Here is a 27,352-nt window from a genome sequence, read left to right as displayed (position 1 = left end):
TAATAAACCCAGTCCCAGGATGGTCACATTAGAATGATACAGCCAGCAAAGCTATGGACCGGTGCGTGGAGGACGAGTGGTCATTCCGAAGCTCTGTGGGAAAGTGACGTTTTGGGTCTTTTCTGCAGGGAGGAGGATTTTGGAATGAAAAAATGTCCTGGCTAATGTAGTACAAGACAACTGAATTACTGAAAAGAATGAGAAACGAAGGAAAATGCTCAGGTGTCTTCTTCCTAACTCTGAGCTCAGGTTCACATTTTTCCTTTCCTGGTGAGGGTGGGAAATACAATGGACTATGAGTGATGGAGGACTATGGAAGATCACTCCCCTGCCCAGTTGTGACTTGTGGTGGCTACACAGAGAGCCCAACCCTCCATGTTTCACATTCTGGTGAAAGTTTACAATCACTTAATCGTGACCAGCTATTATCTAAGATCAATGAACCACACTTTGAAAACACGTATGTTTAGCCTCCACTGAATTCTGGTGTGCAATATACAGTTGAAATAATAGAAGCTTTTAAAAAGAAGAGGTTGCCATACCCAGCTGACCATATTCAGGGCACCCAAAGGAGTACAGGTTTCCTTTGCAGTCCATTATCATGCTGAACTCAGCCCCACAAGCCATTTTGGTAATTGGCTGGCCATTGTACATTATCTAAAAAGAAAAAAAAACAATGAGTAATGTTTTAAAATTAAAAGAGGAAAGGAAGAAGAGGAAGAGACAAAGTGAGAGGAGAGAAAGGGAAATACAAGTTTGAGGGAAGAAAGGAACTAAAAAGGAAAAAGAGGAAGAGGGAAAGAGGTAATAAGAGACAGAAAAAGAGAAACAGAAGAGAAAAAGGGAGAGAAAAAAGAGACACAAAGAGAAAATAGAGGAAGAGGAGAGGGGAAAAAGGAAGAATGAAAGGAAAGGAGAACAGAGAAAAGTTAGGGAAGGGAAAGGGAAAAAAAGATATGACTAACAAAATAAACCAACCCCTGCTCACCCTTTTGCAATGGAGCATGAAAAATTTACAAGGACATCAAGGGAACTTAATGGGCTCAACTATTCTTTGTCAAGAGGTCAGGAGAGTACAAAGAAAAGAAAAGGCCTTTAAGGAAGAAAGAAGAGAAACTAAATAACATGAACACAGAAGAACAGAAAGATAAAATAACTAGGTGAAATGCACAGGAAATTAAAAGAAAAACACCCACTGCTTTACCCCTTGGATTTAAATGTGTCAACCAAAAAGCTTTTGCAACTCTCTCTCTTCCAGTTTGATCTTGTCTTTTAGCCACTGTAGCACTAATGAGGAATAAAATGGTTACCTTTTAGCGGGCAAATAAAGGGAGAAAGAATAGGCCCAAGGCCAGTACCCTTGAATTTTTTGGTATCAACTGTGTGGTATCTGGAAGAAATCAATAGTTTTCCCTGCTGTTTATTATTCCAGGATTTGAAAATCCCTCTGAATAAGAAGCTAGAAAATGACCAACTGACAACCCAAGAGAAGGGCATGAGATTGCCCAGGAAGGTAAATTAAAAGCAACTGATTGAAAATTCAATGTAACTCAACCAAAATTTGTTAAATATCTTTTAACCACACAATGTCCTTAGATCTGCTCTCAAGCAGTTTACAATCCAGAGTAGAAGGGCTAAAATGCATCCAAAAACTTTTCCAGTGTCGCTTCTGGATTTGTTTTCCAGAGATCCTAAAAAGGGGGAAAAGACCCACATGTGCAAAAATGTTTGTAGCCACTCCTTTTGTAGTGGCAAGAAACTGAATGAATGCCCATCAGTTGGGGAATAATTGAGTAAGTTAGGGTATATGAATATTAGGGAATATTATTGTTCTATAAGGAATGATCAGTAGAACGGTTTCACAAAGGCCTCGAGAGACTTTTATGAACTGATGCTAAGTGAAGTGAGCAGAACCAAGAGAACATACTGTAACAAAACACATTGTGTGATGATCAACTATGATAGACTTAGCTCTTCTTCAGCAATACAGTGGTCCAAGACGATTCTAATAGACTTCGTCTGGAAAATGCCATACACATCCAGTGAAAGACTTATGGAGACTGATGTGCATCAAAGCATGGTATTTCCACCTTATTTTGGTTTGCTTTTTCTTTCTTTCACATTACTAATATGAAAATATGCTTTAAATGGTTGCATATATCAAACTGCTTGCTATCTTGAGGAGGAAGGGGAAGGAGAAAAAAAATTGCAAAAATGAATGTTGAAACCCATCTTTACTTGTAATTGGAAAAATAAAATATGGTTGAAAAGGAAAAAAGACCATTGCAGCAATTATCTTCAAATTGGACCAAAGATGGACTTGGTGGAAGATTTTTAACTCCCCTCCCCCACTTAATACTATTTTCCTCCAATGACATGTAAAGATAGTTTTTAACTTATTCTAGATTCAAAAAACAGCATCAATAGCTCCTGTCCTTTATCCCTTCCCTGTTATGTTCTACTCAGTAGGAATGGAGGATGTACCAACATAGTATGCCAGCATTATCTAAATGGGACTTTGGAGTCCCAATGGTGATTGTATTTTTATCTGTATGCTGTTTTTCTTCCCACTTTTGACTTTAAGCTGCTTGTGTACAGGACCATATCTCAAATGGCTCTATACTCCTAACAGTGAAATGGGTTTCTAAATCCAATTTTAAAAACAAGGCAAAGGGGCTGCCAAACAAATTTTCTTTAATTTAAAAATAAAAATCTCCTTCTCCTCCTCTGCAACCTGTAAGACTTGCATGCACACAGGAGCACTAGAGAATACTACCAAAACAGAAGGGGAACAGTTGTAAAGTAAAGAGGAAAACAATAGCTCAGGGGAAACTGCCAATTCTAAAGCCCTCGGTGATCAGAGGGTTACCTTGACAATAGTCCTGACCGCTCCCAAGAGCCCACCTTAGCTGTCACGTGGAGAAAGGAGATGAAGGATGGGCATTTCCCACCTTATGTTTCTGAGGTTAAAGGAGCATCCTCAGGTACCTCTCTCTCCAGCAAGCCCCAGGGACAGACAATGACATAAGGTCAAAACGACCTAAAAGGAGGCGAGGACGCACAGGGAAACCAGGTGAGGCCTTCCCTCTGGAAGCCAAGATTCCTGGGGCTGTACACAGTGCAAATCATGGACCACCGTCACCTCCTGAGGTCCGGGGACAGAAGCAGGAGCCGGCTGCATCTGTCATTTGCTGTGCTACAATACTGGGATGCATGTATTGAGAGCAGCAGCAACCTCATGGGTCACCCAAATCTACAGGAGTGACTCCGGGTTCCAAAGAAGGGAGAGACTTGCTCAAGCTCTCTACCTCATACATAGCCATAGCAAAGAGGAAGGCTGCCGGTCGCTGGCTTAGGTCCTTATGGAGAAAGCCTGGAACTATACAGCGCAGAGTCACACTACATGGGACAGCTCCGGAGGAGCACAGGTGGGGAGAACGCACACACCCCAGCAATCTCAAGAACTGGGAAAGGAGGTGATTTACAGTGGGACAGGGACCTCAAACACCCTCTGCGGCTTAGAAGGGAGTCCAGAGCACTGGGACATCTTATCCCCAGGGACCAGGTCAGTATATTATCAGAGGCAGACCTGAACCCAAGGCCATCTTGTTTAAGGGGCGGCCTTCCATCCCCTCTGCCAGCTAGCTGCCTATTGGTTGAAGGTTGAAAATAAAGAGAAAAATAAAAGTAGAATCTCTATAAAGGAAGGAGTCTTCAGCTATGTTCACAAAATAATGGAAGAAGCACAGGATGTGAATTCTGTATCCCACCCAAAACTGGCTTGCCCTTTTCCAGTAGGTCAACCAACATATCAAACGAAGAGCACAGTTCCCATTTCTAAGAAGCAAAACCAAAAAAGGGGCATTAAAAAAGCTCCAAATCCATCAGCCATGAGAAAGGAAATGGCTAATTACCTGTGCAGGGCTCGGGATAGCGTCGGTCTGATTGCCAAGGCCAAGCTGCCCCATCTTGTTCTCTCCAAATGCAAACACCGAGCCAGTTTCTAGGAGGGAATAAAATAAAAAGGGAAGAGAGTGAACATTCTGAATGTTATGACAACAATGTTATCTCAAGCACAGAAATATTAAATACACTGCTCATTTGCTGAAGATGGAGTGTTCCAGAGGTGGAATAAATTGATACTTTCCAGAATCACTAACTCTTATCAAAAAATGAGAGCACAAAGAAATGCTTTGTTCCCATTTGCAAATGGAAACTATAATCTTTATTTTCATCCTGCTAGAGGTACTTCCTGTTTCTAAGGCCCTTCTTCCAAAGGTCTCCAAGATATTGCCTGCTCCCCACCTGGCCCGCCCTCTGGAAACATCATGATACCCTCAAGTCTGCGACTGAACCACCTCAGGGCTCACTTTGCCCAAAAAAGATCATCCTGCATACCTGTCAAAGCCAGAGTGTGGTTCCTTCCACATGCAGCGGACACAATCACTTCCTTGCTGAGGACTTCAATGAGTTTGGGGGCTTCCACTCTCTTGGTATCTCCATGTCCAAGCTGCCCCTTCTCATTTCGACCTGAGAAGACCAAAAGAAAATCAACAAGACAAGGAAGAGGGTTAACATAGGAGTCCCTATGGTCTTAGGAAAGGAAAATTCACTAAGGGAAGATCTATTGTCATCCTGCTTTGCCATTCACCCTAAGGGACTTTCCATGTGTACAACTCAACTTCCTCTAGCTGCAGTCTTTCCCAAAAGGACTGGCTAATTGGTATTCTTAGTTCTTTGTACATATTAAGCACTAAATACCGCTCCCCCCCCAAATCATTCATCAATTCATTCAGCCAGCCAGGGAAATATCAATGTAGAAATACATATAAAATATGTAAAAAGCTAATACAAAAATAACATCCAGCCAGCATCTGCAGGTGTAATCAGAACACTCACTGTCTGGAAACACATGGGACTTGAGCATCTCATCCTACCGCCATGCTCATTCATGTTTTCATGAATGGTATTTTTTGACACCTGCCTCTAAAGCATTTGATCTTGGTGCTTTCAGCTGCTCCACGGCCCACAGGCATCATGTCAGTCATTTTTATTCACTTTACAAATGGAGCTCAAATCCCCCATCATATAAATCTTTAACTACCAAGTAACCTGTAAACAGCGACCACAGACCAGAATTTCATCCACGGTCACCTATCCCCTTCCCTAAAAGACAAACAAGGGATAAAGTGTGGGATAAAGCTAGCCAAAATGGTCTTTTGGCAGGTGTCAGACACACCTGTCTGGCAACACTTCCATGTGCCCAAACTACATTAAATGTGATTGGGAAATATAATAAAATAAAAATACAATAACATAAATAGTATGTGTAGTTTGGTATGGCCTAAGGAGCCATGAACATTCCTAGCCAGTAGATTTGGAACTGGGATTATATAACCCCCCACTAATATCTTCATTTCTCAGCGCCTGTCTCCTTTTAATGAAGATTGAGGAAAATTGAATTAAATTACCTCAAAAGCCCCTGCCAGCCCTGACATCCTGTGTTCTAAGGGCCTTCCCAGCTCTGATATCTAAGGACCCTCTCAACTCTGACCCCCTGTGTTCTAAGGTTCCTCCAAGCTCTCATATTCTGTATATACAGAGTAAAAAGAAAACCAAAATGGGGATTTTTTTATTCCCGGAGAATATTAATCTTGTCCTTAAGTTGGAATTAGCTAAAATTGTGCAGAGGATAGTGTAGGTGCAATGGAAAGAACCCTTACTCTGAAGTCATAGGACCTGAGTTCAAAATCCACTTTAACCTAAGTGACTTGGCCAAAACCCACTCATTGGTCCATAATCTCTCTCTTTTCCCTCATCTATCACAGCAGAGGGTATAAATCAGTGCCTTACAGCTTGAAAGCTGGGATACTCCCAGTCTCTGAATGGAAAACATACCAAGAGAGCCAAGCAGAAAACATCAAGAATAGAATGACAGCCTTTAGATGTGTGAATGATTACCGTATGGACACAAAGAAACTGTTCTCAGCAATAGGGTTGAGTTAAAGGTGTTTTCAATTCAGACACCCTCACATTCAAGAAATGAATTTAATACACCAGAATTAAGGCCTGGTCCAAGTCTTGGAACTTCTCTTTGGAAAGCTTTAAACCGACCATGTGTCCACCTGGCATGGCATCCAGTCAACCTGGGAGAAAACCCAGGATTCTGAATTATGCCATGGGGCCCGAAGTGTGGTCAATGGCCACCAAACAGAGTCACCAAACAGTTACATTTATCTAGGGAATCCAGTGTAGGGAGCCTGAAATAATAAATGCCACATGAGACAAATCTTAGCTTTCATCAGAAGTATTCATTCTACACTTCCTAAAAACCAAAACAGTCAAAAAACCTCAAACACTTTATAAAGTAAGGCATTCTCCATCATGAGGAAAGATTCAAAAGGAGGATAGATGTGGGGAAATGGATTCCTGTCCAAATACTGTTAAATTAATGGCTCTCTGATCTTTGTCAGCTTCCCTGTAGTGGGAGCAAGTTTGCCCTCAGTCAACAGATTTGAAAGATCACTGGACAGTAGAAATGGATTCAAATCCCATTTTTTTCAGCTAGACAACTGAAGTAACTTAGGGTTACACAGCTAGTAAGTGTTAAGTGTCTGAGGATGGATTTGAACTTAGCTCCTCCCAACTCCAAGGCCCATGCTCTGTCCACTGCACCATCTGGCTGCCCCTAAATCCCACCTCTGATACTGCTTGTTACCTAGGGCAAGCCCCTTCACTGCTCTGGGTCTGTTTCCTCATTTAGAAAGGGTGTTGGGACTGCATGGCCTGTGAAATCCCTGCTGGCTCTCATATAACCAAAGGAATAACAATAACAAAATCATCAGATTATTTATGATGATTTTAAAAATGCATGAGACATAAGGCAATTAGGTGTTTAATCTTATATGAAATGATTTTACACAGACCTGGACCAAGTAAGGGGCTGATGACTGCTGAAGGAAGGGATTTTTCTTTTTTCAAAGCAACTAAGAGACACTGTGACCGTAAGCAGTCTAAGTATGTCATCATGAGGCCATAAAGTATAAATTTGGGCCAAATAAACTTGTTGGCTTTTTTTTTCCTTCAGCGGAACTACAAAATTAGCAGCCAAAGGAACACAACAGATGTTTCTTGTATTTGGACCTTGGTGAAGCATCTCATGAAACTGCAAAAAATGGTTCAAACAGACTGAAACAAAAATAGCATCATCTGGACGAAAAGCTGGCCAGAGGATTAACAACAAAGGGTGGTGAGCAATGCTGGTGGACTTAGAATCAGAAAGGAAAGGGTCTGGGAAATCCCACAAACTTTCAGGGACATATCTTGGCCATCAATACCTTCATTAATGACTATATATAATAAAGAAATGAATTAAAATAGAGCAACACCACCGAAGTTACAAAATCTAGGCCCTGGGACAGATCTTCATGGTTGTCTGATTTAGGGCTTCTTGTCCAGGGGCCACCTGTTATAGCTTTGAAAATAAAAGTTTGTGAATTGGCCGAGGGTAGGATGGAACCAGGAATTGGATCTTTATTTTGAAAGAAATGGTTTCCTTTGTAATCCATAAAATTGCATTAAAATATGGAGGATGTTATTTTATGCAATTAAAAACATAATTCTGAGAAGGGTTTTGTAAGCTTCACCAATACTTCCAAAGGATCCATGACACAATAAACATCAACAATCATCACCATTATTGCAGTTTCACGTATAGCTCTCACTATGTGCCAAGTACTGTGTGCCATACACTTTACAGGTACCATCTCATTTGATAACCAGAATACTTCTGAAAGATAGGAGCTGCAATGATTCCATTTTATAGATAAGGAAATTGAGGCCGGCAGAGGTTAAGAGATTTTCCCAACATTATAACCAGTGCCTGGAGCAGAATCTGAACTGACCAAATCCAGCCCCCATCCCCACAACAATAGCGGTCTTTGCCACCCAGGGATAAGAAACAAAGGCAAAAGAAGAAGAATCAATTCAGAAAATAGACCAAGGAACCAAGAGCAAACCCAAACACTTGGGGGAACAGAGCAGGTGAACCAGTACCAGCCCTACTCTTAGGAACACGGTTCCCTGCAGACCAGGCCATCCAGAGCATGCTCCAAGGGGCCCAGCCAGCATTCTGCCACAATCACAGGGCATTGGAGTGCAGGGCCTGGGCCTGCTACCAACGAGCAAGGTACTACCTGGGAGTGAAATGAGGCGCACTGATGGTGGCAGGAGAAGGATGCTTTGTGGACTGTACTCTAATGGGATGTGGCGGAAGGGGGAGCAAGAAGCCAACATGGGGGGAGCAGCAAGAACAGAGTTCTTCTGTCACGCTGTGCTACGGAGCAAGAAGGTGGCAGTCCGGCTGAGGAGAGCCCCCTCAGGAGGGAATTCAATCATACGGTGCTGCCCAAATGGAAGCTCTAGGTGCAACCAAGGTGAAACGGAGTGAGGGCCCTGCCCTCCAGACAACAAAAGGAGGGAAACATCTGATCATCCACAGTCCGCCAAAAAGTAGAAAAGACTTATTTATTCCTGTATTATCAAGAAAAAGTAAAGCAAAAGGGCTCACAGTGAGGTCTCTCCCAAATAAATCCACTGGAGGGAAAAAGGGCTGCTACCTTCAAAGGAAGGCTCTAATCCCTCCTATGAGGAGCCTGCTCTGCAAGAGGGCCAGATAACCCAAGTGCTGGGCACTTTCTCACTTACCCCAGCTCCAGAGTTTTCCTTCTGTGGTGATGAGAAGACTGTGAGCAGCACAGGGCCCCGAGACCACCGTCCGCACCTGGACCCCGGAGAGGCAGCCATATCTGTGTGGCCCCCACAAGTTCTGCCCCAGATTGCGATAAGCAGCTGGAACAACAAACAGGTACCAGATTAGATTGTTTCATGTACCAAGGATTCCCAAACCCTACCAGTGAAGGAAATTAATTACCAAAAGACAACTGTAACCTGGACAAGAGGACCTGGTTTTGGCCCTAAGTTTCAATTCTTCTGAAAAAAAAAAAAACAACCTAGATCACAAGGTTGTTAGGAAAATACATTCATTCTATACTTAGCCAGCACCTCCCACAGTCATGGCAATTATTCAACAAATACTTGAGCAGCACCTACTAAGTGCAAAGGACCTTACTAGGTAACATTGACTCAAACACTTGAGCAGCACCTACAAAGTGCACAGCACTGTACTAGTTACATTTATTCAACCACCACTTAAGCAGCACCTACTAAGTGAAGTGTTAATCTTGGTTCTGTGGATGCAAAGAATAAAAAGGAAGTAACAGCTGCCCATTACATTCTCCTAGATAAAAACTCTTCTGAGTCAATGTGGGCCACCAAGGTACCATAGAATGCAAGGACTGGGAGAGCTTCACAAACTACAACCTTGTGACCCTGGGGAAAAACGGTCCTTCCACGACCCTAATCACCACTAATCACCCCTCTAACTGAGCAACAGGTCTGGATTTCTTGGCTTTTTGGCCCTGGGATTCCAGAAGCCCAGGAGCACGGGCACCAAGGGTCTCAGGCTGGGCTAGATCAAGCTCTGGGTCTCACTAATCAGAGGGCAGCCACCGACCATCAATGTCCGGCTCCGTCAGGGGGATCTGCATCTATTCAGGGAAGTCTATTCCTACACTTGTATCCCCCAGGAGAAGCCGCACAATCTCTCTCATGCAGGGACAGGGACACAATCCCTCGGAGCCCATCTTGTGGGCGCTCCCCAATTATCTAAGAACCACGGGATTACAAATGGCAACTCCTTCACTCCACAACAACCCGCAGCTGCCCTGGTGCTGGTGGGAAGGGGAAATCAAGGACATGGTCCCAAGTGCAAGAAGCCTTCCCCAGCAGAGCCGCTCTTCCCTTTCTGACTCATTTCGGAGTCATCTCCTTGGCTAAAGGTCACCTGGGATTATCTCACCCAGCCCCTCCCGTGGACCAAGGAACAGACGGAATCCCAAAGACAAGCCCCTTGCCCAAAGTTTCTGAGTCGCCAATCTCCAAAGGCTGAATGGCCAAGTAATAGGAAGAACGCTCACTTCAGTGTGAGGTTTCCTTTCCTTCAACATGTCTTGACCAAGTTTGAGCCAGAAGCACACAGAAAGCCGTGGGGCAAAGGTATTCGACAGGTCCGGGAGCTGCCAAGTCCGACAGCCTCCCAGGTGGCCGGTCACGGCCCTGCCAGAGCAACCCTCTCCCCCGCACAACTGCAAACCAGCAACGTTCCATCAGCCGGTGGAGAGGGAGAATTTCTCCCCAGCTGGGCCCGAGGAAGCCTCGTGTAAAAAAAAGGGACTGGAGGCCCACTAGCTGGAGGGGAATTGCAGAGGCTCCCAATTTGTGGGGTCTGATCCTGATCATGGAGATGCAGCAGGAACCCAGGCGTTATCTTGTGCATTAACAAAGACCGGACAAGACTCCTGGTGCTGCGTTCCCAAGGTCGGATCTTCACTGACAGGGGCAATAAGAGGCAGCAGAAAACAAATGGTTTTCTTTATACAAGACCGTTGGCTGGCCTCGGAGCCCTGCAAGAGGAGCTGATCAGGAACGAGGGCCAAGACTTAATTATCAAGGGTGGGATCCAACGCTTTCAGGTTACAGATGACCAACTGCGGCCCAGAGAATCAGCTAACTCCAGTCCTCAGCCTTCTCTCCACTGAGCCTCAGTTTTCTCCTCCGCAAAGTGGGCTGGATGTCTCCACTACCCACCTTACTTCCCTCACAGGATTTCCATGCAAAAAAAGGAGTTTAGGGAGGCTGCCATGTAGCCTAGATGGGAAGGCTGTCCCCCCCCCTTCCTTGTCTCATTTCCCATTGCAGCAGGGATCCCCTTGGGACCTAATTCCAGATCATCTGGAAGAACATAACCTGGTGCCCGCATCTCAACCCGATGCATCCAGACAAGGGCGGCTGCATTCAAAGAGAAGGCGGCCATTCTGTTGGAGGGAAACCTCAGGCAAGGCAGAACAGACAGGACATCCTGCTTTGCCCTCTTGAATCAGTCATAGTCCAAAGGCTCAGTAAAGGGGCACAATGAAGGGCATTTGCCACCAGGGCCCCCAGCTCTGAGTCGAAATTAAAAAGTCAAGTGGCTTGGCGGTGGGATGGGGGGGGGGGGGGGGGGGGGGGGGGGTGCTCAGGACAGTGCCCTGGCCCATTCACTCCACTAATGACCCCAGGGCTCCCTCCTGACACCTTTCTGACCCCTGGGTCAAGCATGGCCCTATCTCACCCGGCTGGGAGTGTTGGCGTGCAAATATTTGCCCACTGGGAGAAAGCAGTGTTGGAGAGTACTTTGGGATCTTTCCAAGTGCAAGCAAGTCATCATAACACATGGAAATGGGCCAAGTGGGCTTTTTTCTCAAGGGTTTGTGCGTAATTGGGCTGGTGTCCTCAAGAGGAATGATACCTATTTTCTGGAAGTGACTGGGGGCGGGGAAGACAGGAAGGAAGGTGCCAGTGCGAGGCTCTCCTCCTCCTCCTGTTTACTCATCCAGGCAAGGTCCCCTCCAAGACGCGGGTGTTTTATGGTAGCTGCTGTAGGACGCGGGGATTGCTGCGGTACAACCTCACAGGACCCTTAGTTCTTTGGATAAAACAAACACCCCATGGGTAGAGGCCCGGCTTGTTTCTGCTCATAAAGGAAAGGGGACCCCAAGGGAGAGGTTTGTTGTGGGGCTTTAGACGAGCTTTGTTTTTCCTACCTTGCTGTTTAGGCACTTCCTTCCGACCAATGAGGTCCCAGTTGGTCGCCCCAAAAATCAAAAGCTGCCCTTTGCACTTAGAGCCTTCAAGTTTCTACAAAGGAAGGGGAGGAGAAAGGAGAAAAGCATCAGCAATTAATGCCACCTCTGCGGGCACACCTCCCAGGCTCCGCAGGCCCGCCAGCTGACAGCAGGAGCCCAGGGAATGGGGCCTCATTAGTTGCTGGCACCCAACTGGCCGCTTCTCGGGCCCTGCCGAAGTGGCTCTCGGCAATCCCGCAACCTGATCGCGGGCTTGGATACGCAGCATCCCGTTCCTGCGCACGGCACCTCCCTCCTGTGCCAGGGCTCATTTTTTATCTTTTTTGATTTCTTATTTAAATATATTTTGCAAAACATTGCAAGAACCAAGAGACCCTCAAATTACACCCCCTCCCTCCCATCTTGTAAAATGACTCAACACAGGTATTTGCAAGACCCCTGTAGAGAAAGTATTAAAACTGGCTCATCCTCGTGGCCAAACCTACCCACATTTCCCTATCAGCAAGCACGAGCCCCACACAGATCCAGTGCTGGCACCAGGCTTTACTTCTGCACAGTAATTAAACCTGGCCAGCCTCTCCTCCTGCTCTTACCCCTCACTACCTAGTAGGGATCAAGGATCACTGACTAGGGAAAAGGGGGATGGGAGGGAACTTTGGAGAGGAGGGAAGAGAGACGCCCCCAAACATCCTCTAAATCCCTCAAACTCAACTCCTTCTTGTCCTAAATCTTCAAGGAAGAGACGCAGAGAGGGCACAGAAGGTCCGGGACAGGCCTTCCTTCAAAGGCCATTCATTCTGCATTTCCATTAGTCAAGAGGAATCAATGATGAGTGAAATGAGGATATTCCCCAAGGCGCAGATGTGTAAGTGAGAAGCCAGAATTTCTAGCCAGTTTATTTCAGTGCTCCTTCTGACCCAGTCTACTGCTGGTATCGTCCAAATGATTCATGGCCATGGATTCCCCTTGTTTCCTTTTTCAGTATCTATAGACGAAAAGTCCATCAACTTCTCTAGAACTCAATTTCCTCATCTGTAAAATAAGCAGGGTAGACCAGACCTTTAAGGTGTCCTCCCCTCCCCCCAGCTCCAGATCATAAAATCCCTTACTGAACAACCCATTCATGAAGGAAAATTATAAAGACCAACAACATCGGGAACAAAGCGGAGATTTGGACATGCATCCCCCCTTCCCTTCCATCCCGTCTCTATGGGAGATCCCTACCATCAGGCACTCTGGCAGACTTGGCTGATAAAGTGATTTCAGCCTAACTGTTGTGTTTTTAAAATTTCATCCTCTCTTCCTCAGGATGGCTCCCTGGAAGAAGGGAAGGGAAACAGGGGACAGTTCCAGTGGTGAAATGGGAAGGAATGGAAACTGATTCCATCTTTAATAATGCAGGCTCCTATGGCTTGGAAGGCCCTGAGGAGGAAACCATTCTATGACCACTGGAGAAGAGAAAGTTCAAAAGGGGAAAATATTTTTTTGGCCCAGACTTGTGATTTCATTGCTGTCAAGAAACTTCCATTGAGGAATGGTAGTGATCAGGATGTACGGGGCCCCTTCAGAGAGCTGCTGGGGACACTCAAAGCAGAAGGGTCTCGTATCCACGTCTCCTTTCTTTATCCATTATGCCTCCATGCCTCCCTCCCTTTTTCAGAAACAAAACCCTTTTAAGCCTCTCTATGGCAACTTCCAAACCTAAAAAGGTTTGACAATCCAGTTAATTATTAACTGACATTTCCATAGGTTCACAAAGTACTTTCCGTACAACTAGAAGCATCAGAGGATGGATCATAAAAGGGAAAGGACCAACTTCCCTGATTTTACAGGACAAAAAGCAAATTCATTCAGTCATTCACAGCCCCTTCTGGTTAAGAGGTTACTGACCTATAGTGTCAGAAGCCAGACTCAATCTAAGTTCCACCCCCATTACACAGAAGCTGTAAGGGCTCATTTTCAAAGTAAATGGATCCCATTTTCTTGATAACTTGACAACCCAAATCTGACTTGAGCAGGTTCTCCTGGTGGTCGGGCCTCTTGCCCATCCTCTGGCCAGAGTCACAGGGCGTGAGAGAACATGCCCATTTACAGCACAGATCCATCTCATAAATGGCAGAGGGCAAGGGGATGATGAACGTGGGACCACACGCACCAGCCAGAAGGGGACCTCACTGCACTTAAATTATTTAGAGAGACCTTAATCAGAGATCCCAGAACCCTGGCTGCATCCAAGGCTCGGATTACTTGACTCTGAGCCCAGTTTCCCCTGGTTGTCTGCCCTTCTTTGCTAAAATGGTGGGCCTTGCAAGAAACTGGAGACTGAGTGGAAGCCCATCAGCTGGGGAATGGCTGAATGAGTTACGGTATATGAACGTTATGGAGCATTATTGTTCTGTAAGAAACAACCAGCAGGATGATTTCGGAAAGGCCTGGAGAGACTGACAGGAACTGATACTGAGTGAAGTGAGCCAAGCTAAGAGAACATTGTATAGAGCAATACAAGGCTGTGTGATGATCAATTCTGACAAATGTGGCTCTTTTCAACAGTGAGGTGACTCAGACTAGTTCCAATGACATTGGGCTGGAGAGAGCCATCTGCACCCAGAGAGAACTAAGGGAACCGAGTATGGACCACAATATAGCATTCTCATTCTTTTTGTCATTTGCTTGCATTTTGTTTTCTCATTTTTTTCCTTTTTGATCTGATTTTTCTTGCGCAAGATAATTGCATAAATATGTATACATATATTGGATTTAACCTATTTTAACATGTTTAACATATTGGACTACTTGCTATCTAGGGGAAGGGATGAGGGAAGGAAGGAAAAGTTTTGCAAGGGTCAATATAGAAAAATCATCCATGCATATGTTTTGTACATAAAAAGCTTTAATAAAAAAAATTTTTTTAAACAATAAAATGGTGGGCCTTGGCTTAGAAGAGTAGAGTACAGAGAGGATGCTGAACTTGTCATCTGAAGAGATCAGCTTTTCTATCTAGAGAAACAGGAAGGAAAAAAACCCCGGGGCAGATGGATCAATGCTTCTTTTCCAGGCAATCTTATTTAGACAAAGATTACTTAAACAAGTAAGCATTTCTCTATTAAGCACGTATGTACTAGAGATACAGGGACAGACAGACTCCCTGCCTTCTAGGAACTTCAAATCTAAAGACTAACAGATAAGGGCAGGGAAGGGTCCAGAAGAACTAAGTCTCCTTAATTGGCATCTCAAAACCCTATAAATTTCAAGGCTTCCATGTATTTAGATGAAAAAAAAAATTTACATGTTTTAATTCAAAATAATTGGTTTCAAAAGTTCAAAAATGAATACAGCAGCTCTTTTTGTGATAACTAAAAGTGGAAATTTAGGGAATGCCCATCAATTGGGGAATGAAATACCATGGAACCACAAGAAATGACGAGTAAGCTGATCTCAGGAAAGCCTTGAAAGACTTACTCGAACTGATACTGGGCGAAGCAAGCAGAATCAAGAGAACATTGTACACCATAACAGCAAGGTTGTGGGATGATCAATTGTGATAGACTTGGCTCTTCTCAGCAAAGTAATGATCGAAGACAATTCCAAGACTCGGGATAAAGAATGCTATTCACATCCAGAGAAAAAAACCATGGAGTCTGAATGCAGAGGAAAGCATACTATTTTTACTTAGGTTTGTTGTTGACAGTTTTTTGGGGGGAAAGGGAAGGGATTACTTATTTTTCTTTTACAACATAACAAATGTATAAATATGTTTAAAATGATTGCACACATATAACATCAGATTGCTTATCATCTTGGAGAAGGATGGAAAAATATTTTGAAATTCAAAATCTAATAAAAATGAATTTTGAAAGCCACATTTAAGTGGAAAGAATAAAATACTATTAAGTGGGGGGAGGGAGACAAAATAATTGGCTTCCTTTTAAATTCTCTATTTTATTTCCTGCATTAAAAAACATTCTGAGGTTTCATCAGAAAAAAAATAAAATCTACAACACAGGAGACACTTGAACTGAGCTTTAAAGGCAATTAGGGCCTCTGAAGAGGCCAGGGTAAGGAGGGAAAAGATTCCAAGCTGGGGGAGAATCTATGAAAAGGCAAAGGGACTGGAAGCTCTAGACAGAGGGAAACTGTGGAGGTTGGGGGGGTAGTGAATCAGTCACCAGACCCACTCTATCTGAGATGCACCTCCCATAAGTCACCCTCACCATTCACTTAAGCGACAAGACAAGCGGCTTTCCCAAGCAGAAAACAAATGCTCACAGAGCATCCAGTTAGGGCCAGGACCTTTATTGTACCAGGTACTTGGGAGAGAAAGATGGGATGGGATGGATGGGAAAAATCTTGCCCAAGCTCCCAACACGGAGCAGCCGATCATCCCTTAACTTGCAACCCTCCACTGGAATAATGGCAAACAGTTACTCATAGCCATTAGGTACGGGGTCCTGGGCTCTCAAGTACTATCTCACCTGATGCTCACAACCTCGGCAGATCAGTGCTGTTTCTATGACAGAGGATGACAGATTAAGAGACTGAGGCAAATGGAAAGAAGTGATTTGCTCAGGATCCCAGCCAGTATCTGAGGTAGGATTTGAATGTGGGCCACCGTGACTCCAGAGGGCTGAGGCTCCAGAACCTGCCACAACACGCATGGGAGGGATTTCCCTGGCGATTTCTCAGCCTACTATGAGGAACCCAAAATGAATGTTTCGTAGCCTGAGCATCTCTTGATAGATCAACCCATTACCTGAGCTATGGCCTTAGCATCGATACTAAAAAGTAAATCACAGGAAGAAATAAATTTCACATCATTCCTCATATTAGTTTAGGTGGTCTAATAACTAAGGAGTTAATTGTCGGCTGTGAGAGCCCACAGGCTCTCACATAGCCAAATAAAATAGAGAATTCTAAAGGAAACCAATTATTTTGTTTTTCCCCCCCACTTAATAGTATTTTATTTTTTCCACTTAAATGTAAGGATAGCTTTCAACCTTCATTTCTTCATGCTTAAGAAAGACTATCATTTTAGCCTCTGCATCCATCCCTAGCACCTGGCACATAGTAGGTGTATTACCTAAACCCTTATTTGCTATAAAAGAGCTTTCTTTTTTATCCTACTTCTTCCAATTTATCCTTCACTTCCTTTTTCACATTTTTACCCTGTTCCAAGTAAGAAACTGGCTACCTTAACTGCACAACATGAACATCAGCTATTCATTAGAGCCTGGAAATATTCATATCATATGGAACAGTTATCACAGATGAGTATATGCCTCCCACAAGATGAATGGGGATAGAGAATGTCAGGGCAATCAAAGAGGCAAAGGGGGAAGAGGAAATATGTGGTGTTCGACCCTTAGACATATTTTGTTCAGGTTTCACTGATGGGCCTACAGACTGTTTACTGAATGATACTGAGTTCTATAACACTGCTACTCATGATCAAAGATCAAAGAAGGATAGCTTAAAAAAAAAAAAAAAAAAACGCCCTATGAATTTCATTTCATCCTGCTGTCTCCCAACACCCTGGTCACATAACCTGGGCTGAGATGGACAGCAACAGCAAAAAAATATACTGAGCTTATTCAATCAACAAAATGGGATTTCTGGTATAAAGTGACTTTTGAATTATTATACAAGTCCAAGAAGCATGTTTGAGAGTCAACCTTTTAACATACATTCATTTAGAAGACTGAGTCTCTCCTAGGCTGTTCAGAAAAATGCCTTCCACAATAAATTCCCTAATGGGCTATCAACTAAAACAGGCTTCAAGCCCAGTTCTCCAAGATATTTATTTGCTCCTTTCCGATTGGACAGATTTGTCTCAGAGTCCACTAAACCTTCAGCAACCCCATCCTGGAAAAATTACTGAAATGTCCTCTGTGATCTGGCCGACTGCATCCACCTTAGAGCTGATATACAGTCAAGGATACTCGGTTGGTCTTAGAGAAATACTTTAGGAAGGTTCCTGCTAATTCAGATGGAAGCAAAATGACATAATTAACCACAATCAGGTAGTCTGTTTCCCTGGCAAAGAGCCTTGGGTACTTAGGGCAAGAATGATTTTCTCTGTCTACAAGAATATATGGCTGCTACTGATCAGCCCCATAAAAATTGACATCTCATGCTTTCAAGGCAACCTGGTACAATGGAGAAAGAGCTGGCCAAGGGGTCAGATGTCTTACTCTGCCATTAGCTAGCTGGCCTTCGGTTTGCTCTGCTACTTAGTGAGAGAGGTTGTACCAAATGAGCTCCAAGGCCCCCCACCCAGCTCTAATAATTGGGCTTCAAGGCCCTCGGGGTTCTGTACCAACATTTATGAATCCAAAGCAAAGCCATCTTTTCATTAGCTAAAAGCTACTGGCCCCTCTTTCAAAAGACAAAGTGTTAAGACTTAACATGTAAAACTGCAGACAAACTATAGTTTGCCCCCCCCCAAAAAAAATCCGACAGTATTTGAGCAAACTATTCACATTTTATTATCATCCCAAACTATATAATGATATTGTAAGGTTCTGCAGTGGAGGAAGAAAAAGGGGAAGAGAGAGAAAGAAAAAGAGGAAAGAGAAAGCAAGGGAGGAGAAAGAGAGCAAGAGAAATAACAAGAAAAAAGGGAAAAGGGAAAACAAGAAAAGGAAGGAAGAAATTGGAAAGGAAAAAAATGACAAAGGAAGGGAGAGAGGAAAGGAGGGCACTCCTGTGGTGCAAAGAAAGTTGTCCAAAATCTCTGACCTACAGATTCTCTTACTGGGACTAAATAGTGTGGTCCAGTGGTTCTCCAGTGGTATTGTCTATTGTCATCAGAGGACCTGGTTTCAAATCCTACCTCTTAGCTTACTATCTGATTGACCGATCAAGTCATATCATCTCCCTGGGTCTCAGTTTCCTTGATGAGAGAGTTGGATTCCATGAGTGCTGAGGTCCTTCTCAGCTCTCCATCTAGGACTCTCTAACAAAATACTGACAATATTACTTGCCCTATATGTATCAGTGTTCACAGCAGCGTTCTTTGTGACTAGGGAAAAATGGGTCCCACGGACCAGAAAACGACTAACTAAACTGGTCAGTAAGTAGAGGGGAGTGTTACTACATATTAAAGAAGGACAAACCATGAAGAATTGGGAAGGTAAGGTTTGCAAAGCCAGAGTACCCAGAAGAAACTTCAACTATTGGGCACAGCAAGGGAGATATCTCTATGGAGAGGAAGAGAGACTCGGGTAGGATCAAGACCAAAGTCAAAGAGCTCATTGACCCATTCCTTCTTTTTATTAAAGACCAATAATCAGTATTTCAGGGAATGTACTTCTGTGGGAATGGGGGGGGGGGGGGGAAGGGTTAGTTCACAAAAGCTTATCAGCATTAAAAAAAAAAAAGCAATACAACTATCAATAATTTTCATAAATATATTTCCATACAAATGCCTCCACTTTAATAACACAGCTAGGGGATACTGTGCTGGTCTTGGAGCCAGAAGATTTGAGTGTGAATCTAGCCTGCGTGATCCTGGCCAAGTTGTTTCTCAGGCTGGTGTCAGATAATAACAGCACAGACTTAGCAGGGTTGTTCTGAAGAGCAAATCAGTCAATATTTAGAGGACACTTAGCACAGTACCAGGCAACCATTAGACACTATATATAAATGCTAGCTATCATTATTATCTTTAATAATACTGTCTAGGGAATGCAGCCATGAGAAGGCTCAGGAACTGCTCCAGAGACGTTTCTTGCACTCTACCAAAACTATGTTTAAGTCATCTTACAGTATTCATATTTGTTCAATTTTTAAAAATTTTGATAAACAGTTTGTCAACACAGAGGCCCCTTTCTCCCCAGCCCCTTCCTCACCTCCTCACAGTGTTGACCGATTAAATAATTCTCCACAATATGCAACCGTAAGATCCCAGATTTACAGCTGGAGAATTTAAAGATCATCTAGACTAGATCATCTAGACTAGATCATCATCCATGTCCACGAGGAGCAACCACAGGGCAGATATGATGTACCCTAATAGGAGAGGCCCCCGGGACCAAGGAGAAATCAGAGACAATAAGATGGGGAGTGAGGTTTGTATGAAAGCAAAATTGATACTCAGTTGCCAAGAATGTATTTCTGAAGGACTGGGAGAAACAAAGAGGCAGTGTGGATGAACAGATAGCGCTAGCCTTGAAGACAAGGTCTGGGTTCCTTGACCCACAATAGCTGTGTGACTGGGGAGGACAAGTCAAGCCCAAGGCATTCTGGGTGTACCAAACTCCTACCCTAGCAGAGGGAGCTTCCTCCCATATACCAAGAAATAGGCAGCAGCAGCAGCTATCCCTGGAGGACATCTCTGGACCAAAGGGTTAGGCTGAAGACCATGACTAACCTCTTAATAATGGCACAGGCTATATGCTCCCTTCACAGGAAGTCAGGGCAAGGATTATTATTATTATTATTATTCCCATTTTACAGAGGAAGGAACAGAGGCTCAGTGACGTGAAGATAATAAAGGCATTAAGTTCTAACACTGTCTCTTGTTATCAGTATTAACAAGGATAAACCACAAACCCCACATTCTGGCTCTGGCCTCCTTCACTAGATCTCCTTGACTGTTGGATAATCACACTGTCCATCCTGCAGTGTCCCATACATGGCATTCGAGTCATCACAGATTCAGGATCTAATCCTGATTTTACAGGATTTTTACAACTGTGGAAACTGAGACGGAGGGAGAAGAGCCTTAAGATCACAGATCTTAGTAAGTGGGAGAATGATTTGAAACCAGGTCATAGTAGACTCCAAACCCCATATTCCCCTTTCCAGGCCTCCCACATCTCTTAAGCTTAGCTTGGGAAGAAAGAATTCTGAAATATTTCCTTCCCTTATCAAGACTATCCTAAGCTCCAGCTGTGGGCTCTATCCCTTAGGAAGACTGTGCACCAATTTCATATTTACTAATCTGTATCGTTTTCTACTGATTTCATGAAGATTCCATATTCATTTTTTCATAAAACCCCAAAGGGCTGTCATTTCTGAGTGTGGACGAGGAGTCTGGTACACAGTAGGTGTTTAACAACTGCTTCTTATTTTTCTATTTTAAATTTCTTATTTCTATATTTCTATTTTAGAAAATCATTTCTCTATCCCCAGAATCTAACTCTATGCTTACAAAAACAAGCACTTAATAAAATGAAGGAAATTTCTTTGCCTATAATCACACATATCCATTATCTGTCACTATCAGGGACAAAACAACAACACAAGCACACACTTATAGTTCTTTGGAATTTGCAAAACACTGTCTATGACTCCTTTGCGTACATAGCTAGACATGTTTTAAAAGGACTGCCAGGGGAAATGAGATGCTATGGGTTAATGGAGAGAGATGCCCACCAATCCTTCCCCCCAAGCTTGATTAAACAGTAATAGTCTCTGGGAATGGCCCCTCTTCCCCTTTTCTGGACTTCTGAGTTCTAAAAAAAAAAAAACTCTGAACTGTTCCCACCAATGACAGAAGGATGTGTACACTTAATCTGGCTTGTTGGGAAGGCCGAGTTCTAGCAAAGAATCTGAGCTTTTAAAAGAAAACATCCGTGCCATGGATGACCACATGAATTGCTGCTCCAAATCACTAATAATTAGAGGCATGCAAACTACAACTACGAGGAGGTCTCACCTCCACTCAAATGGGCAAAGATGGCTTAATTAATTAATTAGGTTTTTCTTGCATTCTCAAGTCTGGGCTGTCAAGTTACCACTTTTTCTAGAAAATAACCATTGGCCAAAGGACTAAAAATGACAGCTCCCACTGACATAAATGGATATAATAATGACAGTTCTAACCCTTGACAGGTTATTATTGATTCCCTAGTAAGGCTTCCACTTTGAATGAATCATCATCAAGGGCAAAAGAAGTCATAAGGTATCAGACACTGTGGGCTCCACATTAACCTAAAGTTGAGGGCAGTTAGATGGTGTAGTGGATAGAGCATGGGCCCTAGAATCAGGAAAACCTGAATACAAGTCTGGCCTCAGACACTTAATACTTACTAGCTGGGTGACCCCGAGCAAGCACTTAACCCCTCTTGCTTCACCAAACCCCCCCCCCCCCCAAAAAGCATGTTAATCAAAAGTTTAAGACCCTCTGGGTCAAGTGAATACTGCATAGGCTAAAGATATGTTTTTCTCATCAAGTCCTCATTTTCCACGAGGCTGTACTTCTTTCAGATTTCTGCCATTTCTTCACATGCCCAGGAACCTCCTATCACTGGGAAATTTCATTTTTCAAGATCCAATTAACCTAGGTCCTCACACCAGCCTCGCTGCCCTCTGAAGGACAGAGTCAAGGACCCCAAAATCTCCACTTAAGCAGGAGGCTCAGGACAGACATCTTCCTTTCCTACCTTGCTCAGTTTTTTTTAATCATGCCCCTTTGCTATAGGCTATCTATCTTCTCCAACCATTTTTCTACTTCAGTTTCCCTTTCTATACAGTCTTCCCCATTAGGTTTATAAGCTCCCCGAGGGGCAGGGCTTGGCTTTTTTTCACATCTGTATCCCTAGAACAAAAGTTTTCTGACTCCTATTGATTTGCTTTCTTAACTGCAAAGACCCTCAAAACTTTCCTAAAGGTCACCTGACTTGAAAAGATATTTTCTAAATGCTTATTCCCCTCCCTTTGCCCCAGAAAAATGGAGAACTCTGCCAATACCGTTATATATAATTCTTCCAAATGTAAAACCGAGGTCAAATGCACATTCATAAAGGGCAGAGTTGTGAGTACTACATGCCCGGCACTAGGCTAACCGCATTACAGTTAGATAACTGTATCTCATTCGATCCCAACAATGAAGTAGGCGCTATTATTGTCCCCATTTTACACAGGAGGAAACGTTAGTCAGGGGGGCTAAGTGACTTCTGCATCTAATCAATATGAGGCAGAATTTGAATTCAAGGGTCCGCAGACCCAGAAATTTATCCAACAAGCAAACTAACAAGACACACGTTATTATTCGTCTCTCCACCAAGTAAGATGTTTGCAAGGAGCTACTTCCCAGAGATGGGCAAAGATCACTAGGGCAAATGAAGGCAAGTATAAGGTGACCTCTGCTGGCTCAAGCCAGATTGGTTCATTCTGCAGTTCAGTTGGAGCCTCTGATCAGACAGTCCCGTTTCTAACGGGCTAGCTGGAAGGCCAGTAGCGCGCTGCTCAGATTCACTCGGCCCTCTAAGCGGGCGGCGGTGCCAGTCACTCTACTCCGGCGGAGCTCTCATTCAGGTGAAATGAGGAAGCCAAGTGTTTCGGGGCAAGTATCTGAATCTCCCATTTCCCTGATAACCTCCAGGAGGAAAAAGCCAACAGCTCAGTTAGGCCGCCGACTACGGCCGCCTCGGACACCCGGCGGCGGAGGAGTCGGTCCTGAAGGCCCAGTGCAGGCCCTTAGGCCGGGGGAGGCCGGCATCGCGCGGGCCCTTGGGAGGGAGAAGGTTCGGAGAGCCAGAGGCCGGGGCTGGCAGAGCAGACTTCCCAGGATGCTCTGCAGCCCAGCTTCCCTCCAGCACTGCTCCGCCAGGCGCAGAGTGATCAGCGCTCTGCGGGGTCCTTCGTGCCGCGTTTAAGGCCCTCAAAATGAGAGGGACCCAGCAGGAAGCGGCGTGGTAGCCTCCTCCTCCTCCTCCTCCTCCTGGCGATCAGAACGCTTGCCCTCGGGCCTCGCTTTCCCCTCCCTTTAATGGGCGTCAGGACGTGCCGGGGGAAGCCCGAGGCGCCCACACAAGCAGCCCCAGAAGAAGGGGCCTGGGACAAGGTCCGCAAAGAGGGGCTACAGAAGCGGGGCCGCCGGGGCCAACCACAAAAGATCTACAGCGGAGCGCTGCCAAGCGCCCATCGGGCAACCACGCAGCTTCTCAGTCATCCCTCCCAGGAGGCGCCGAGTTCAGCATCTGGCCCCGGGCAGTCAGGCCCCCCCCCGGGGCGGGGCCCCCGGGGACGCGGAGCCGCCCGCCCCCCCCCCCCACCCGCGGCAAGGACAAACCAGGAAACAAAGCTCGCAACACCTCACGGCCCGGCGCCCCCGCCTCCCCCAGCTCCCAAGTCCTACGGGGCATGCGTCCTGCCGCTCGGCCCCGCCCCTCCCCAAGCAGGGCTTCCCCCAGCTTCCAGGACGACGGGGAAGGGGCGGAGAGCGGGGCGGAGGGAGCATGCGCGGTGCCCGGCTTCGCCGGCCCCTCCCCTTCGCGAGCGCCGGAGCCGAGGCGGCGGGAACCTCAAAGCCCCGGCAAAATCGCCGCTCCCTGCAGAGCCTTCGCGGGCGGGCGGCCGGCCCCGCCTCTCCCTCCTTCCTCTCCCCTTCCCCCACCCCGCCATGACTAACCCGCCGCGCGCAGGAGGGGAGGGAGTCGGGGAGGCTTCTTCCCCCCCACAACTCCCCCTAGCTTCCCGCCCGGAGGCGCCGCCTGCTCCTCCCCCCCATAACCGAACTTAAAAACTCTCAATTCCCCCAAAGGGAGGGGGAAGGGAGAAGGCAGCTCCCGCGGCCGGCGGGGGCGGGGCCACGGCCCCCCAAGCTCCCCGTCCCCCCCCCCCGGACCCCAGAGCACGCGGGCTTTGCCCCCCCGCCGCCAGCATGGGGGAATAGAAACCCAGCGGCGCGCGCGACCCCGCGGAGACGCCCCCTCCCCGGCCCCGCACTCACTATCCGCTCCTTGGTGTGCTCGGGCTCCGTGATGACGACGGCCTGTCCCGCCCCCGCCTTGCCCGGCGGCGCCGGCTTGGCCGCCCGCTTGGCCCCGGGGCCGAGGCTGCCGCCGTCCAGCTCGGGCAGGCCGTCCTCGTCACCGCTGCTGCCGCCGCCGCTGGAGCTGCCGCGCTCGGGCCGCTCCCGCTTCCTGCCCGCGGCCGCGCCGCCCCGCGCCTTCCTGGGGGGGCCGCCGCGGGCCCCCGCCGCTGCCGCCGCCGTCCCGTTGCCCGAGCTCTGCTGCTCCCAGGCCGCAGCGGCCGCCGCCTTCGCCCCGGCTCCGAGGCCGGCGCCGAGCTTCTTCCTGGGCATCGTGGTCCCGATGGGCGTCCTGCTGCTGCTCCGGCCGCGCTGGGTCTCCCGGCTAGGAACACACACACACACAGGCACGCAGTCAGGCGGGCACATCCACGACACAATAGAAGCGGGGGTCAATTTAGGAAAGGGAGAAAGCGAAACCAGCCCGACCCAAACCCACCCGAGTCTCCGAGCCGGCCCCACAGGGGCAAGTTTGGGAAAAGCCATGCAACGCTTTGAGATCCCCCCGAAGTACCCAGATGCACCCCCGGGGCCCCAAAGACGTCTTTCCAAAAAAGTACAAACGAGAAGGGCACCCAAGATTGCACCTCCCCTCCCCAAAAAATAAACCCCGAAATTCCGACCGCAAAGGACTCGGAAACACTCCTAAGGAGCTCCGGCAGTCTCCCTCGGGGGCCCCCCGTTTAAAGGGGGGGTCGTGCCGACCCGCTCCCCACCTGCTGCTTTTGTCTGAGAGCCGCCCGCTAGCACCCTCCTATCCTGTTTAAAAGCCCACAGCGAAATTAATGGCAATTATCTCTTCCCCTCCCCCTCCCTCTCCCCCCCAGCTTCCCTCCCTCCCCCGCCGCAAACGGCTGGAGGGTCTGTCCAAAGCCAAGTCTCCGGCCTTCTCCATCCCTAAGGGAAGTCAGGCCCCAGGGGTTCTGGGGTGAGCCGGACCCTGCAAGGGAGGGGTGCCGGTGAAAAGGAAGAGACCTTTCTCCCGGAGACGTAAGAGAAAAAATTCTAGCCCTCTCCATTTAAATTAAAAAAAAAAAACACCACCTGTTTTTTTGTTGTTGTTTTTTTTCTTCCAACCAAAAAGGAAAAAAAAAAAAACACGCAACTTCGCTAGGTGCCCCCAACTCTGCGTCCAGACCCTCGCAGCGGATGCCCCTCGGGGCGGCTTTCTCCCTCGCTCTCCTCCTCCGATCCCAGGTTGCAGATCTCTCTGGGCTACCCTCGCCTTCCTCCGGCGCTTCTCTTTTCTTTTGCTCTGTCTGCCTTTTTTTTTTTTTTTTTTTTTTTATTGATTTTGAACAATGGGATCTCTGTCTGTCTCCGATTAAACCACGTGGATCCGCCTTCCTTCCCTTTTTTTATTCATTCAAACCTCCCCCTAGCCCCCCCTTCTCCTCCCTTTCCCCAGGTTGGGTGGTGTTTTTTTTTTAACCTTTTCTCTTTAAAGAGAAGGAAACAGCCAAACTTTCCCCTAGCCCGCAAAACTGATCGCGCTTCGATTTCGGCCCCCCCCCCCCCGCCGGGGCTAAAAGTGATGAAAAAACTAGCCCCCCATTAAAGCAACAACCGGACCGCTCGTTTCTAAACCGCACCCCCCCTCCCCGCCCCCCCCATCCCAGGAAAGAAAAGGATCTCAGCCCACTCACCAGATACACTTAAAATGTAAATATGAGCTTCCAGGACAAATGCTCCACTACAAAACAGAAACACATGGACGAGCAGCAGAAAATGAGAGCGCTAGAGGAGAGCCGCGGCAGCGAACCTCCTCACCGCGCCCTCTCCAGGTCGGGAGGACCCGAGGGCCGCGAGGTCGCTGCCTCCCCCCCCTCCCCCTCCCCCTCCCCCGCCCGCGGCGGCCGCGCTGCGCCGCCCCCCCCTCGCTACCCCACCCCCACCCCCGCCGCCAGCTCCGCTCGGGCCCCGGTGGCGGAGGCCGAGGATGCTCCCGCCTCCCCCGCTCTCCCTTTCTGAGCGCTTCCAGAAACTTTCGGACCCTCCCTCCGAGGGGCTGCCGGTCCCCAGCGGGAGTCCCGCGCCGGGCGCGGATCTCCGGCGGGAGAGCTCTCCGAAAGGAGGTTTCCACCCCGGCCCGGGAAGCCCCCGAGGGGCAGCAGGACCCCGGGGCTCCCGCCTCTCCCGCGCGGCTCACGCGCAGGGATGCCCCGGGGCGGCTTCCTTGCACGCACAAGTCTGGGCCGCCTCCTAGCACTTTTGCGAGAAAATGGCTCCTGTTCGGCCCGGGAAAGAATGACAGCTCTCGCTGCTCGGCTCCTTCCGAGAGCATTTGTGTACCTCGTGAGGGGCGGGAGGGTCAGCGCGGGGGAGAGGGGCCAGGCTGAGAGAAGACCCTCGAGGTTACCCGCAGGTCGGAACATCTAAAGCCGGGAGGGGACCCAGAGGTCAGCCAGCCCAGCCCCTTCACTTTATGCAAAGACTAAGGCCCAGAGAGATTAAATAACTGGCCCAAGGTTACGTCAGCGCCAAGTAGCAGAACCTAGAATCCATCCCTGGCCCTGTGATTGATCCCAGAGGCAGAACTCTTCCTTTCTCTCGGCGCCGCAGCCTCCCAACAACAATATACAACGTTACACAGCGAGCACCCCGAGATAATGTGTCCGCTTTTGTGGTTACATACACAATAACGGACTTTACTCGCAACTCTGGGAGGGAGCTGCTAGATTTTATGTCCAATGTACAGATGGGGAAACTGAGGGAGACAGTCTGGGGATTTGAACTCTAGGCTCCTGACTTCGGGTCCAGCCCCGAATCCCCTAAGACTTAGACCTAAGTATTCTGGCTACTAAACCCGTGCTCTTTCCACTCTGCCCAGAGCATTCAGGCAAGCGTAGAA

The 27,352-nt window shown here is 47.0% G+C and overlaps 1 protein-coding gene across 2 annotated transcripts in view; it reads right to left on the bottom strand.

Annotated features, from left to right (window-relative positions):
* Nucleotides 1-26,278, bottom strand: part of RCC2 (regulator of chromosome condensation 2) — a 47,116-nt gene extending 20,838 nt beyond the window's left edge. Inside the window, exons 1-7 of one of the 2 annotated variants that reach the window (XM_031962752.1) lie at nt 26,148-26,278; nt 24,421-24,826; nt 11,703-11,796; nt 8,707-8,850; nt 4,399-4,530; nt 3,915-4,003; nt 543-657 (exon numbers count right to left, since the gene is read on the bottom strand). In XM_031962752.1, coding sequence (XP_031818612.1) covers nt 543-657; nt 3,915-4,003; nt 4,399-4,530; nt 8,707-8,850; nt 11,703-11,796; nt 24,421-24,774 — 928 coding nt within the window. In that variant the 5' untranslated portion in view covers nt 24,775-24,826; nt 26,148-26,278. Of the gene's footprint in view, nt 1-542; nt 658-3,914; nt 4,004-4,398; nt 4,531-8,706; nt 8,851-11,702; nt 11,797-24,420; nt 24,827-25,217; nt 25,233-26,147 lie in introns of those variants that run through there. The other variant, XM_031962753.1, reaches the window with a different exon arrangement.
* Nucleotides 26,279-27,352: the final 1,074 nt, after the last annotated feature.

Source organism: Sarcophilus harrisii, chromosome 3 (genome assembly GCF_902635505.1).
Source record: "Sarcophilus harrisii chromosome 3, mSarHar1.11, whole genome shotgun sequence".
Lineage (NCBI taxonomy): Eukaryota > Metazoa > Chordata > Mammalia > Dasyuromorphia > Dasyuridae > Sarcophilus > Sarcophilus harrisii.
The sequence above is the reverse complement of the archived record's forward strand: the minus strand, read 5'-3'. Positions and strand labels throughout refer to the sequence as shown.